At 39.9% G+C, this 14,717-nt stretch overlaps 1 protein-coding gene across 1 annotated transcript; it reads right to left on the reverse strand.

Moving 5' to 3' along the window:
- Nucleotides 1-13,446: 13,446 nt before the first annotated feature.
- LOC140820411 (uncharacterized) lies at nt 13,447-13,767 on the reverse strand. Its single transcript, XM_073180695.1, has one exon. It carries the CDS (start codon nt 13,765-13,767, stop codon nt 13,447-13,449), a length of 321 nt encoding a protein of 106 aa, XP_073036796.1.
- Between the last annotated feature and the right edge of the window lie 950 nt (nt 13,768-14,717).

The following is a 14,717-nucleotide window of genomic DNA, read 5'->3' on the forward strand; positions in this document are numbered from 1 at the left end:
AAAATTTAATGCCTCAGAAGTCAAGCCTAGAGGAGCCACCTACTTTGGAGCTCAAACCACTACCTCCACATCTCAAGTACGTATATTTAGGAGAAGATAATAAATTGCCTGTTATTATCTCCTCTTCTTTGACAGATGATATGGAGAGTAAGCTCATGGGAGTCCTTAAGGAGCATAAAGGAGCATTCGCTTGGATGGTTTCGGACATAAAAGGGATAAGTCCTTCGATCTGCATGCATAAAATTCTGATGGAAGATAAGTACTCACCTCTAGCACAACCACAAAGGAGACTCAATCCAAAGATGCAAGAGGTAGTAAAGGCTGAAACAATTAAACTTCTGGATGCAGGTATTATCTATCCTATCTCTGATAGTGCGTGGGTAAGTCCTGTACAATGTGTGCCTAAAAAGGGTGGGATTACTGTTATTACTAATGAAAAAAATGAGTTGATTCCCACTAGAACTGTTACGGGTTGGCGTGTGTGCATAGATTATAGGAAACTGAATGATGCAACCCGTAAAGATCACTTTCCCTTGCCATTTATCGATCAAATGATTGAACGACTAGCAGGTCATGAATTCTATTGCTTTTTAGATGGATATTCGGGATACAAGCAAATCACAATTGCACCTGAGGACCAAGAGAAAACTACTTTCACTTGTCCTTATGGTACTTTTGCGTTTAGGCGTATGCCCTTCGGTTTATGCAATGCACCTGCCACATTTCAAAGGTGCATGACCGCTATCTTTCATGACATGACTGAGAATTTCCTTGAAATTTTTATGGATGACTTCTCTATTTTTGGCTCATCATTTAATGAATGTCTAGAAAATTTGAACTTGGTGTTAGTTAGATGTGAGGAGAGCAATTTGGTGTTGAATTGGGAGAAGTGTCATTTTATGGTTCAAGAGGGGATTGTGTTAGGACACAAGGTATCGGAGAATGGAATTGAGGTCGACAAAGCCAAGGTGGAGGTAATCAAAAACTTACCCCCACCTTCATCAATAAAAGGAGTTAGAAGTTTCCTCGGGCATGCTGGTTTTTATAGGCGCTTCATCAAAGATTTTTCAAAAATTGCTAAACCTTTATCCTCTTTGTTGATGAAAGATGCTGAATTTAATTTTGATTCTACTTGTCTGCAGGCATTCGAGATACTCAAGGAGAGCTTGGTGACAGCACCTGTTCTGACTGTCCCTGATTGGGAGTTACCGTTTGAGGTGATGTGCGATGCGAGTGATACAGCTGTGGGTGCGGTGCTGGGTCAAAGGATGAACAAGGTATTTCATACCATCTACTATGCAAGTAAGACTCTAAATGATGCTCAATTGAATTACGCTACTACTGAAAAGGAATTGCTTGCTATAGTATTTGCTTTCGACAAATTTCATTCATACCTTGTTCTGTCTAAAGTAACTGTGTACACAGATCATTCTGCCCTGAAATACTTGCTTACTAAGAAGGATGCGAAACCTAGGTTAATTAGGTGGATTTTATTACTGCAAGAATTTGATCTCGAGATTCGAGATAAAAAGGGTGTAGAAAATGTAGTTGCTCACCACCTATCTAGGCTTGAGCATGTTAGAATTAAGGGCAGTGACGATGATATAGATGACTGGTTTCCTGATGAACAATTGCTTGAGGTAAATGCCTGCCCTTGGTATGCCGATTTTGCAAATTTTCTTGTCACTGGCACACCTCCACCTAATTTATTATTTCACAAAAGAAAGAAATTCTTTTCAGACGTGAAATATTATTTTTGGGAGGAACCGTTTTTGTTTAAGATTTGTGCAGATTCCATGATAAGAAGATGTGTGGCTGAGGAGGAAACCAATCAAATTCTGAACCATTGTCATGACCGTGAGGTAGGTGGTCACTTTGGACCTATACGGACGGCGTCTAAGGTACTTGAATGTGGCTTCTATTGGCCAACTCTTTTTAAGGATGCTCGTTTGTATGTTCTCAATTGTGATAGATGCCAACACACAGGTAATATTTCCAACCGTCATGAGATGCCTTTAAATAACATTATTGAGTGGAAATATTTGATGTGTGGGGGATTGATTTTATGGGTCCTTTTCCTGCGTCTTTTGCAAAGAAATTTATTCTGGTGGCAGTGGAGTATGTGTCTAAGTGGGTGGAGGCAGAGGCTTGTGCCACTAATGATGCACAAGTGGTGTTGAAATTTTTGAAGAAACATATTTTTAATCGATTTGGTGCACCACGTGCAATCATAAGGGATGGTGGCACCCATTTTTGCAACAAAATTTTTGATAAACTGTTGGGCAAATATGGTGTCACCCACAAGGTTTCCACTCCATACCATCCCCAAACTAGTGGGCAAGTTGAAGTATCTAATCGAGAAATTAAGAGGATTTTAGAGAAGACAGTCAATGTGAACAGAAAGGACTGGTCCATTCGGTTAGATGATGCTTTGTGGGCATATCGTACTGCTTTTAAAACACCTATAGGCACTACACCATATAGGTTACTTTTTGGTAAAGCATGTCATCTACCAGTCGAATTAGAGTATAGAGCATATTGGGCGACCAAAGCACTAAACTTTGATTTTGCTCTTGCAGGTGAAAAACGATTGCTGCAGTTGAATCAGTTGGATGAGTTTCGGGGAAGAGCTTATGACCTTGCACTATCTTACAAGGAACGCACCAAACGAGCCCATGACAAACACATTATAAGAAGGGAATTCAAAGTGGGTGAAGCGGTGTTGGTATACAATTCTCGCTTGCGACTCTTTCCAGGAAAGCTAAAGTCAAGGTGGTCAGGACCATTCACTATAGCCAAGGTGTTCCCATCGGGTGCAGTGGTGCTACATGATGGCAAGGAAGGGACGTTCACTGTGAAAGCTCAACGATTGAAGCACTATATTGGTGGCACAATTGAGCCACAAATTGGAGTCATTCGGCTCCATGACAGTCATTGAGGACATGGGTGAAAAGTCGAGCTCTAGACTGTAAATTGAGAACTACTTCTACTCCCTATGTTGATTTCATCTTTTTCCTTTATTCATTAATCGCATCACTTGCATTTAGGTAGTGCATGGCATGGCATTCATTGTTTTAAAATTTTTATTTTATTTCTTTTTTTCAAGAATGTCTCGCTAGTGACCGCCCCAGCGAGCTCTCGCCCTTTTTCAAAAAAATTTGTAACCGAAAATGCCTCGCTAGGGCGGTCACTTTTGACCGCCCCCGCGAGAGAAATTATTAAAAAAAAAAAAAAAGAAATGGCTCTATGGCGAGAACCACTCGCTAGGGCGGTTCAAATTGACCGCCCCAGCGAGAACTCATTTATTTCAAATTTGTCTCGGCGAGAACCCCTCGCTAGGGCGGTCAAAACTGACCGCCCCAGCGAGCACTCGGATGTTTTAAATGATTGGTCACCAAAAACCACTCGCTAGGGCGGACACGTTTGACCGCCCTAGCGAGTCGCGCAGACTATAAAAAAAAAAAAATTTCTTCCCCTTCTTCCCCACTTCGAACCCTACTCCTCTTCCTCACAAATCGGCGCCTCCTCCATCTTTTATGCTCAAATCTTCTTATTTTGTGATCTTTTCAGGGAAAAGACTCGATCTTGAATTCTACAATCCACCCGGAAGCACTTAGACTACAATTTTTTTTCTCCACTCCGGTCATCTTCCACGGAATCCGGCGACCATCTCCGGCGAACTTCAACACTTTTCCGGCGACTTCAGATTTTTTGCCCTCCACTCTCGACATGGCACCCAAAAGGTCTAAGGTAACTCACGGTGCCTCTAGCTCTCGGTCTACTCCGTCTATGTTTGTGAATGATAATGCTAGGGAGAGAAATGAAAATGCTAGACTACATAGGAAGCCTATCCCGGAGCGAGGATTTAGCTCGTCTATTATCAATCATTTTCCGGCATTCCAAATAGCGGGAAGAGGGTGGACTGGCTTTGTGGCACAACCGAACGCAGCAGTGGTTCGGGTTGTGCGTGAATTCTATGCCAATGCTCCGGAGAGGAATGAGCATAAGGCATTTGTGAGGGGACATCTGGTCCCGTATGATTGCCGTACGATCAATGACATGTTGGGTTTGCAGTCGGTCGATGATGTGGGCGGTTGTTCTGTATGCCATCCAGACTGGGATGGCGATTGATGTGGGAAGACTCATCTTTGGACAGCTCAACATGTGCATAAACAGCAGCAATTTGGCGTTTTATTTTCCGACGATCGTGACTGAGCTATGTGCCCGAGCGGGGGTGATATTTGCCGATGATGATGAGTGGCTACCACCGATGAGAGCCATTGATGACGCTCTCTATCGATCCAAGAGGGAGAAGAGACAGGCAGAGCTGCCCGAGGATGTATTTTTCGAGTATGGGGGAGCAGCTGAACCACCTCCGGCTTTAGGACATGCACCGCCACCTCCGCAGCCACGCCGCCGTGCCATGCGAGATCGCATCAACGAATTGGGCTCTTGGGCCACTTATCAGACTGAGTATCAGGCCGTGAATCAAGATCATATTCAGAATGTCGAGTACTTGGTACAGGGGATCTCCACGCATCTGGGCATCGACACATCCGGCCGGCCACCTGTACCCGCATACCCGCCACCCTTCCAGTTTCAGTATCATTATCCTATACCCCCAGCTGCTGACGAGGGAGTTGCACCGCCTGAGCATGACGAGGAGGAGGATTTCTGATCAGGGGAGTTTACTGTTTCCCCTTTATTTTTATTTATTCTGTCGTTGCATTTGCATTCATGAGTTTTTTAGTTTTTAGTGTGTGTTTCGTTTTGTGCATTGAGGACATTGCACAACTCTAGTATGAGGGGGTGGGTAGATTGTTTTGATTGTTTAGTTAATTGGTTTAGTTTCGTTGCATTTCTTTTGTTGGGTGTCGTTTATGGTGAGAAGACATCGTTTATGAGCCAATGATGATTTGAATTCGACGGTTTACAAAAGTGTTGATTGGGTCACGTCGTGAATGATACTCTTGATTGTTAAAGCATGAATTTTGGTACAAAATTTGAACCTTTTGAGCACACATGTGTGGGGACTAGAACTTTGTAGGAATAATGGTGAAATTTGAAAGTTTTGTGTGGTTAACTTGAAAGGCACCATTTATGAGTTGATTTGGCATGTAAGCCCGTGAAAATAAGTCGCTAATTGGGACCTTGAATGAGAAAATTTGATTTTCCTTGAACTTTACATTTACCTCTTTTCCATTGCACTGAATTACAATGTCATACTCCTAACCAGCCGTGATCCAAAGTATTATATTCTTAGCCTAGGGAGTACATGTGTGAAAATTGTGCAATTAATTAAAAAAAAAAACGGAAAAAGAAAGAACAAAAGAAAGAGATGTAAGGTGAGGGGGAGCCGAAATAAAAGGAATGAAATTCTATTCCTAGGCTAAAAGTTGGAGATGTAAGGAGACGAGGAAAGTCAGACGAAAATTCTTGACGATTGCACAATGAAAATGATCGGTGTACTCCCAACTTTTAGCCACTTGAGCTTATTTTCCTTCTTTTCGACACCCTTATCTGTACTTAAAAGCTGAATAAAGTTCAATTTGTGGCTAGTGATGAATGGACACGGGGATGCATGCTAGTGAGACTTGTATTGAAGTGTTAATTGAGTGACTCGCATGATTTGATAATTGATCTATTTGAAGTACGAATGACTAGACCCATCATGACACACACACACGTTCAAATTAGTGTCGAAATTTATGTATAGATGAGAATGAGTATTCGGTTGCGATTTGACTTGATTGGTAGTGGGAAAGTAAACTGAGGCATGAACATAAACATTGTTAACTCACCATTGAAATTTACTTGTGTTAGTTATTTCTTGTTTGAGTAATTTTGTGGTTGTTGAGTTTGTTTAGTATCTCGTGCTTTAACCTATTTTACTCGAGGGCGAGCAAAAGGTTAGTATGAGGGGGTTGATAGGACTCGTTTTTACGTGTTTTTAGTGTTGTTTTCGAGTCGCATTCATGCATCATATTAGTTTGTTTTAGTTTAATTTAGCATTTTTCTATCATTATTTAGCATATGACTGATCTCGTGTAGTTGGTGGTTATTTTGTAGGAATTGAACCAAAAAGTGGGAAATAATTGCCAAAGAAGCGAGAGGTACTCGCTAGGGCGGTCAAAAGTGACCGCCCCAGCGAGCATGTTGATCTGGCCGAGGAGTTGCTGCGCAAACGTCTCGCTAGGGCGGTCAAAAGTGACCGCCCCAGCGAATCCAGGGACATGGCCGAGGAAATTTCTGCGAGAACGTCTCGCTAGGGCGGACACTTTTGACCGCCCTAGCGAGCTGCGAGATTTGAAAAGATATGTTTCCTTTTTTTTGGACTCTATTCGACACAAGAGACCTAACACACGAGAGAGGCGGCGTTTTGGGCGATTTTTCATCACTTTCATCAGATTTTCGTGGGGAAAAGGCTAGGAGAAAAGGAGATTTCGAAGACTTCTAGATTTCCACGCGTCGTGGCCGTCATCCGTCGTCATCTTTATTATTTTCATTAAATTCGAGATTTCCTTTGCTCCTAGCCTTTTCCCCACGAAAATCTGATGAAAGTGATGAAAAATCGCCCAAAACGCCGCCTCTCTCGTGTGTTAGGTCTCTTGTGTCGAATAGAGTCCAAAAAAAAGGAAACATATCTTTTCAAATCTCGCAGCTCGCTAGGGCGGTCAAAAGTGTCCGCCCTAGTGAGACGTTCTCGCAGAAATTTCCTCGGCCATGTCCCTGGATTCGCTGGGGCGGTCACTTTTGACCGCCCGAGCGAGACGTTTGCGCAGCATCTCCTCGGCCAGATCAACATGCTCGCTAGGGCGGTCAAAAGCGAGTACCTCTCGCTTCTTTGGCAATTATTTCTCACTTTTTGGTTCAATTCCTACAAAATAACCACCAACTACACGAGATCAGTCATATGCTAAATAATGATAGAAAAATCCTAAATTAAACTAAAACAAACTAATATGATGCATGAATGCGACTCGAAAACAACACTAAAAACACGTAAAAACGAGTCCTATCAATGTCCAGACCATGGCAATGAGAGAGTCAAAGGATCTTAATTAACAAAGTCAAACTTCATGACTTGTTTGCTGATCTAAAGACTTACGAGTTTTAACTACAAACCAGAGAAGGAGAACCTTCTACACCAGGTGCCACAATTTCTTTAACTACTGTCAGACTTGAACCAACTGGTTCAGTTGACAAATCTACTCATCAATTGAGCAATGATGCTATGTCATTGTTTGTCAAGAAATTTGGAAGGTCTATGAGGAGGAATCAAGGAAACTTCCAGAAGCAATATCAGAAAAATCAGACCAAAGAAGAATCCTATGTTTGCTACAACTGTGGCAAATCTGTTCATTTCATAGTAGACTGTCTTTAGCCAAAGAAGGACAATCAATGATCAAATTTAAAGGAAAAGAAGCCCTATGAGCACAGAAGAAGGACCAAGGATGACAAGAAATCATACAAAAAGAAACATGAAGTGCTTTTGGCAGAATAAAGCAAATCTAAGTGGGCAGAAACTGGTAGTGACGAGTCAGAACCAGAAAGAAAAATCAGTTCAAGTGAAGATGAAGAGGAAGTCAAGTGCTTAATGGCAGATAATGCTGAACTGGAGTCAGCATGTGAACATGTATTTGACTTTAGCTCTACTGATTTCACACGTGAGGAACTCATTACCACATTGCTTGACATGATAAATGAGTATCACAAACTTGCTCGATCATTTGAGAAGATTAGAAATGAGCAAACTGATCCCAATGACAATAAAACAGAAACCGATGAGTCAGTTGAACTGTTGAGTCTAAAAAGGGAGATTGCACAGGAAAAATCTGAAATGATTGAAAATCAAGCTTTGATATGTCAGTTAAAAACAAAACCTTCAAAACATACTGAACTGATTCAAGCTTGGAACAAGTCTTCAGTTGCATTGACTGAAATGCCGAAATTAACAAAAATCAGTTGCTGATAAAATTGTTTTAGGCTTTAACAGTCATGATGAAAATTTTGCAAGTGATACACAGCCAAAGTTGAAAGAAAACAAAGGAACATTACCTTTGAAAAATCAACTATAGTAAATGAATTCTCGGAACCTAGTAAACCAGTTGTTCAATTGATTGATAGTAAGAACAAATGCAAATGGTATGGAATTGGATATAGCTCTGAGAGTTCAAATAATTCAAGAAACTGATCACCTAAACGATCCAGTTACAAAAATCAGTATTCAAGGAGTGGCTATTACAATTACTACAACTGTAAGTCAGTTCAGAAACAATATCAAAAGAATAGTCAGTTGAAAAATGATACAAATCATACTGTTTCATCTTCACATCACACACATATTACCAAGAATTCGAGAAAAACCATTTGGAACACATCAACTGGGAAGTCAGTTAGACTGATTCAAGTTTGGGTTCCTAAAGGACTAACCAGTTTAGGACCCAAATGAATATGGGTACCAAAATTATATACTATATGTGATTGCAAGTAACAGGAATAAGCAAAGAATCAACTTAGTATCTAGACAGTGGATGTTCACGACATATGACAGGAGATGCAAATTTTCTATCGATCAAATATATTGCACCAAACATCAGTTTTGGAAACAACTGCAAAGGTAAAACTATGACTAAGGGTAAGCTTATCCATGGTAACTTTACAATTAAAGATGTTTTGCTAGTTGAGAATTTGAAGTATAACTTGATAAGCATCAATCAGTTATGCGACAATAATTTCTCAGTTCAATTTGACAGAAACACTTGTTCAGTTAGAGACTCAACTGATGAGGTCATCCTAACTGGAAATTGTTGTGGAAACACATACAAAGTCAGTTGGACTGAACAAATTTATGCACCAGTTTGTTTTATTGCTTCCAAATCTTCTAAAAAGTGGTGGTGGCATAAGAGGTTGAACCACTTACACTTTAAAACTATTTCCTATCTGAGTAACAATGATCTTGTAACTGGTTTTCCCAAAATAGATTTTTCAAAAGATAAAGTTTGTTCAGTATGTTAGTTTGGTAAACAAGTAAGATCTTCATTCAAAAACCGAGGTTGTAAACCATCTTCCCGATGCTTAGAACCGTTAGAAATGGATTCTTTTGGTTCAATACCAGTCATGAGTTTATGGGAATGAAATACACTTTAGTAGTTGTGGATGATTTTCAAGATTTGCTTGGGTTATTTTTCTCAAATCCAAAGACCAAACTGCTGCACAACTGATTATGCTCTTCAAAAGACTATTAAATGAAAAATTAGTTGGGATTGGTTGAATAAGGTCTGACAAAGGAACTGAATTCATCAATCAAAATCTTTCAACTTTTTTAGAAAATACTGGAATCAAGCATGAGCTCTCAACAGCTAGAACACCCCAGAAAAAATGGTGTAGCTGAAAGAAGAAATCGGACCCTTAAAGAAGCTGCTAGATCAATGCTTGCTGATTCTGGTATTTCTCAAAGATTTTGGGCTGAAGCAGTAAACACTGCATTTTACACTCAGAATAGATCAATTATTAATAAGAATCATGTGAAAACACCATATGAGATCTGGCATGGAAGAAAACGTGTGGTTTCCTATTTCAAAAAATTTGGCTGCAGATGTTTTATTCTTGATAATGGTAAAAATCTTTTAAAAGCCTTTGATGCTAAATCTCCAGAGGGAATATTTCTTGGATATTCTTCATTTAGCAAAGCATATATAGTTTTTAATAAAAGCTCTTTAAATGTTTAAGAATCTATTCATGTTGTTTTTTATGAAACTGTGCTAACTGATAAGCCAACTGATCCAGTTTAGCTAGTTGATCGTTTTACAGAAATCAGTTTGGAGGATGATAATTAAGAAGAAAATCATATCAATAGAAATATCCTTCAAAAACCTGAACCAGAAATACTAGATCAATCAGTTGAACGAGAACCTGCTCCTGATAATCAGTTGGTGGAGCAAACAGATGATATTCATTTACCAACTGATGCAACTCCAACTGAATCTGAAAACATTCAGTTGCTAACAGAAGCAATTGCTGATATGGAAGCAACAAATACTGAGCTCAGATGGAAGAAATCACATCCTCCAGAATTGGTGATAGGTAATTGTTGCGTGTTTTCACTACCGCAAGTGTACGGTGTCAAGTTTTAGTACTGGTTAGAGTATAGATATCGATCCCACGAGGATTGTGTATAAAAATGTATATCAGTGCTCGTAATTAAAATAGTCAAGACTTTATTTAGAAAATTCGTAAGATAATTGGTTTGTTAAAAACAATTAAAATGCGAATAAACAATAAATCGAATTACCGACCGGAGAAATATCAGTGATAGAAATTATCTAGAGGACTGACTTCACTAAGTTTCTACAATAATTCTCCTAGTTGCATTTAAATTCCTGAATTCCTATTATTTAATGGCCAAGAACACTTACGTATTTTATTCCCTCTTTCCCAAGTGACGAATAAATGTATCAATCAAACTTCGATTCAATTATTCCTAATACAAATCTAAGTTTAATTGATAAATGCAATCAATGTTCTTACCTAAGCCTCGCAAAAGTTATACGCCTTCCGAACGATATAAACATTCCATGATGTGCCTCTAGTGATCTATAATCCTAGTCCCTCTCCCGAGTTGTAGAATTAATCACAACATACAATTTATGGCCAGTAAATTGCAATGAAATAAGAGTAGAGAACACAATTAAATAAAACGGAATCCAATCATAAAAATATCCACGTCAAATCATCGTAAAGACAAAGCTACGTCAACCTCTAGAATGGAAATTTAGTTCATCACGAAATCCAAGAGAAAACAAGACATGTTTGTGATTCTAGACATCGCCACGCAATAAAATAAAGAAACAAAGGAAAAGATAACAAATCCGAAGTGTCGTCTCTGTCCCCAGATCCGTCGTTCTTCGTATTTGTGTCTGTTCTTCACACTCTGAATCTTCGTCTTGTGTATGCGCTCCGTTTCTCGCTTCTTTTCCTTCCCAAGATGGTGAATTTTTGTGTGATTTCTCTGCACGGCGGCTCACTCCTTTCTGACCTAGACGATAGCGCTTTTATACTTTTTCTGGACGCGGCGCGTGCGGTGGCGCGAGAATTGGCGCGGTGGCGCGCTCGGTGCTGCTCCTCTGGCCATGCATGTGTGCGCGCGGTCGCGCATATAGTCGCGCGGCCGCGCGCAAGCGTCTGGTCACTCACTTGTATAGGTGCACGCGCGCCTGCTCGTAAAGTGGCGCTGTCGCGCGCACCTCTCGTGTCATCTTCTGCTTCTGTGCGCGCGCTGGTGCGCGAGATGTCGCGCGACCGCGCGCAAGCTTCTGCCCTTGTGCATTTTCTGTGCGCGCGCGGCTGCGCGTGAAGTGGCGCGACCGCGCGCGCCATTCTGGTCTTGGCCATATTTATACTCGCGGCTCGGTTCTGTTTTCTTGGTCCACTTGGTTTCGTGTCCACTATTTTCTCCATTCCTGAAATGACAACAAAAACAAACCAAAAACGCGTAATTCTGTTCGAAACAAGCATAATTCAAAATGGATTTAAATGTAACGTAAGTGCAAATCTTGCACTTATCAAACCCCCCAAACTTGAACTTTTGCTAGTCCCGAGCAAAATAAAATAAAAACAGGAAGTTAATTAACAAGTAATAAAACTCTTAACAGTCATGGATTCGCAAAAAGTTATATTGGCCTCAGACTTATCTATTTTAATATAATTCATGATTTCCCAAGTGTCACGTGTGTGTGTGATACGTCAATGTTCGTTTACCCCATCGAGTGCTCAAATAGAGTCATAATGCCCATTCACTTTACAGAATCAAGAAATCCTCAGTTTAGTTCAACTCACACTTCATCAAAATACAAATTCACATTCATAGATCACATAGGACTTTATTGGTGATTATTTGTCTCGAAAGATGGTCAACACAAGTGTGCCAAAGATGAAATCACAAAATGAGATGCTTGCAAGCAAGTGATTAAAGTCTATACTTGATGACAACGTTTTTCTGGTATCCATATGCTCGACTTGAACATCTTTTCTCCACTAGTATATTGGATGAATGTGACAAGGTTAATAGGTCTTGCAGGCTTGTAACGTTAGGCTCCGGCTCATGCCTACAGTAAAGGTATGGAAATCAAAATTTGAGAGAAATATTTGAACTTCATCAACTTCACTCATTTTCATTTTCTTTTCAACCACCACCCACTTATTGTTTTCTTTTCATTCATATCCTTCATTTCCCAAATGCTTTATTTCTCACCACTTTTGATTCATTCTTTTCATTGTTTTTCTTCTTTTTGAACTCCTTTCTGTACATTCATTTTTCTTTTTCTTTTCAAGGAGCATTTGAATCATTACAACACCAATGAATTTATTTCTCTAAAAATCAGGTAGGAAAATAAGTGTATAAGTTTCATTTGGTAGTTGTTGTGGGATAGAGAATAGATACAAGTGGGGGCTAATTGTATGTCATTGACACACACCACTTGATTTTTAGTAGGCTCAAAATGGGACACTAGGGATATTTCATGTTCATTTGGTAGGCTCGAAGGCTCAACGGTTTCAAAGATCGCCTAAATCATTCCTATGTCACATATTATCCGTATTTCGCCTCGAAAAGTGCTCAAACAAGTTCTAGATTACCGTCAATCCATTAGTCAACTCATACAAACCAGTCACATGCAATTTTCAATAAAAATGATAGATGAAATAGGTGCACGAAGAAATTTAAGCATCTCAATTAACTTGAAGCTCAAAATGCTACAATTGACAGTAAGCAAAGAATATAGGCCCAAGGATATTGTGAAAAATTGACTAGCTCATTCCTATGATTGCAAAAGTGTCAATCAATGTCATGCAAAATTACCAAGGATCAAATCTCCCTCATCTATTTAGCATCACAAGCATGCAACTTGTCTCTAAGCAACGATAGTATCAACAAACACGACAGTGCAAAAATAATTGTGACTCCTGAGTTATCATGAACACATATATATTTCAGGATCGCAATTCAGTTTTCATCATCGGTCACACATTTTACTTATCCATTACTCTACCTAACAAATCTAGCATGCAATAGATAAAAAATCAAACTAACTACTGAGCGATAAAACAAAAAATTTGCAGAAAAATTCTAAAAATTCTAACAAGCAACGCAATTTTACCCTCCCCCAAACTTAAAGTATGCATTGTCCTCAATGTATAGAAATAAAGAACACGACAACACATACCTTGCGCACGAGTTTCAAAACTCGAGTTGTTGTCCGCAGCATCTGTGTCATCCATGTCCATGGGCTGCGGCGGTGATAGATCTGGTGGTGGGTAAAATTTACAACTAAGGACGTAAAATAAAATAAAATAATAAAAACAAAATGAATGCTAAAGAAAATAAATTGTGGGTTGCCTCCCACACAGTGCTTGGTTTAACGTCATCAGCCCGACTATACTACTTGTTCATGGTGGATCGTATGATATCTTGGAAGCCTTGAGTTCTATGTTTTGACCATCAACCGCCATGGTAAGTTTTCCTTGTCTCAAATAAATGACGGCTCCAGCAGTAGCAAAAAATGGTCGTCCTAAAATATCACGAACATTCTGACTGTTCCCCATGTCAAGCACCACAAAATCTGCTAGAAGCCTTATTTTATCAGTCTTAAGTTCAACATCTTCCACAATACCCAGCGGTGTCCTAACCGATTTATCTGCCATCTGCAAGCTTAGTCTTGTGGGCTTTATCCTACTCAATCCAAGTTTCTCGTAAAGGAAACTTGGCATTATGTTCACACTCGCTCTTGAATCACAGATAGCTTTTTTCACTGATTGACTTCCAATTTCACATGGTACAACAAATTCCCGGGGTCTTGTAGCTTCTGAGGAAGATTTCCTTTCCTGCCCTTATCATCTCCTCCAGTAAATGCCACCTCTTCCTGCTCTGCAAACTGAATGTTAGAGTGTAGGTTCTTGAGATCTTCAAGACCTTTTTTTTTTTGAAACTCAGCCTTCAATTGTAAAAATTTTTAGGGGTAGGGAAGTAAAGAAATATCAACGCATTGATCAAAATCATAACTCTTACCTTTCTTACCTCGGTTCCTTTTGCTTGGAGTCGGCTGATCAACTTTATCTTCTTTGCTTACCACTCCAATCTCCTCATGCTGCATAAAAATAGCATTCACCTCTCTCAGATTTGGGTCTGCATTCTTTTGCACTGCACCTAATGGTTGATATGTGAGTTGCTTCGTTATTTGCCCAACTTGCGACTCCAAGATTTTCAAAGTAGCACCAATACTTGCCATGTGGGTTTCTAGGTTGTCAAGCCTAGACTCAGTCCTAGCCATTCTCTTGTCAGATTCAGCAACAAACGTTCCAACTAAATCCTCAAATGATGGCTTCCCTTCCCCATTTGATGTATTGAACCTCGGTGGAGGATTCAACACATTCTTATTGTTTGCATAAGAAATATTTTCATGGTTTCTCAACCCAGGATGATAAGTATTAGGGGAGGGTTACCTCGATATCCGCCAAACCCTCCAACATTTTTGTTGTTGATATACTGAGCTTCTTCAAGAAAATGTGCTTCTTCAACGACGGGCGATGGTCCCTCAGTATTTGATGTGCTCACTTTATTCATGGTTGCTAACTGTGTAGTCAATGCTGATACTTGTGCGGTGAGTGATGTGATCGGATCCACCGCATAAATTCCAGCAGTCTTCTGTACTCCTGACCTC

The sequence above is a fragment of the Primulina eburnea genome, unplaced genomic scaffold, assembly GCF_022965805.1.
Source record: "Primulina eburnea isolate SZY01 unplaced genomic scaffold, ASM2296580v1 ctg1038_ERROPOS4800000, whole genome shotgun sequence".
NCBI classification, from domain to species: domain Eukaryota; kingdom Viridiplantae; phylum Streptophyta; class Magnoliopsida; order Lamiales; family Gesneriaceae; genus Primulina; species Primulina eburnea.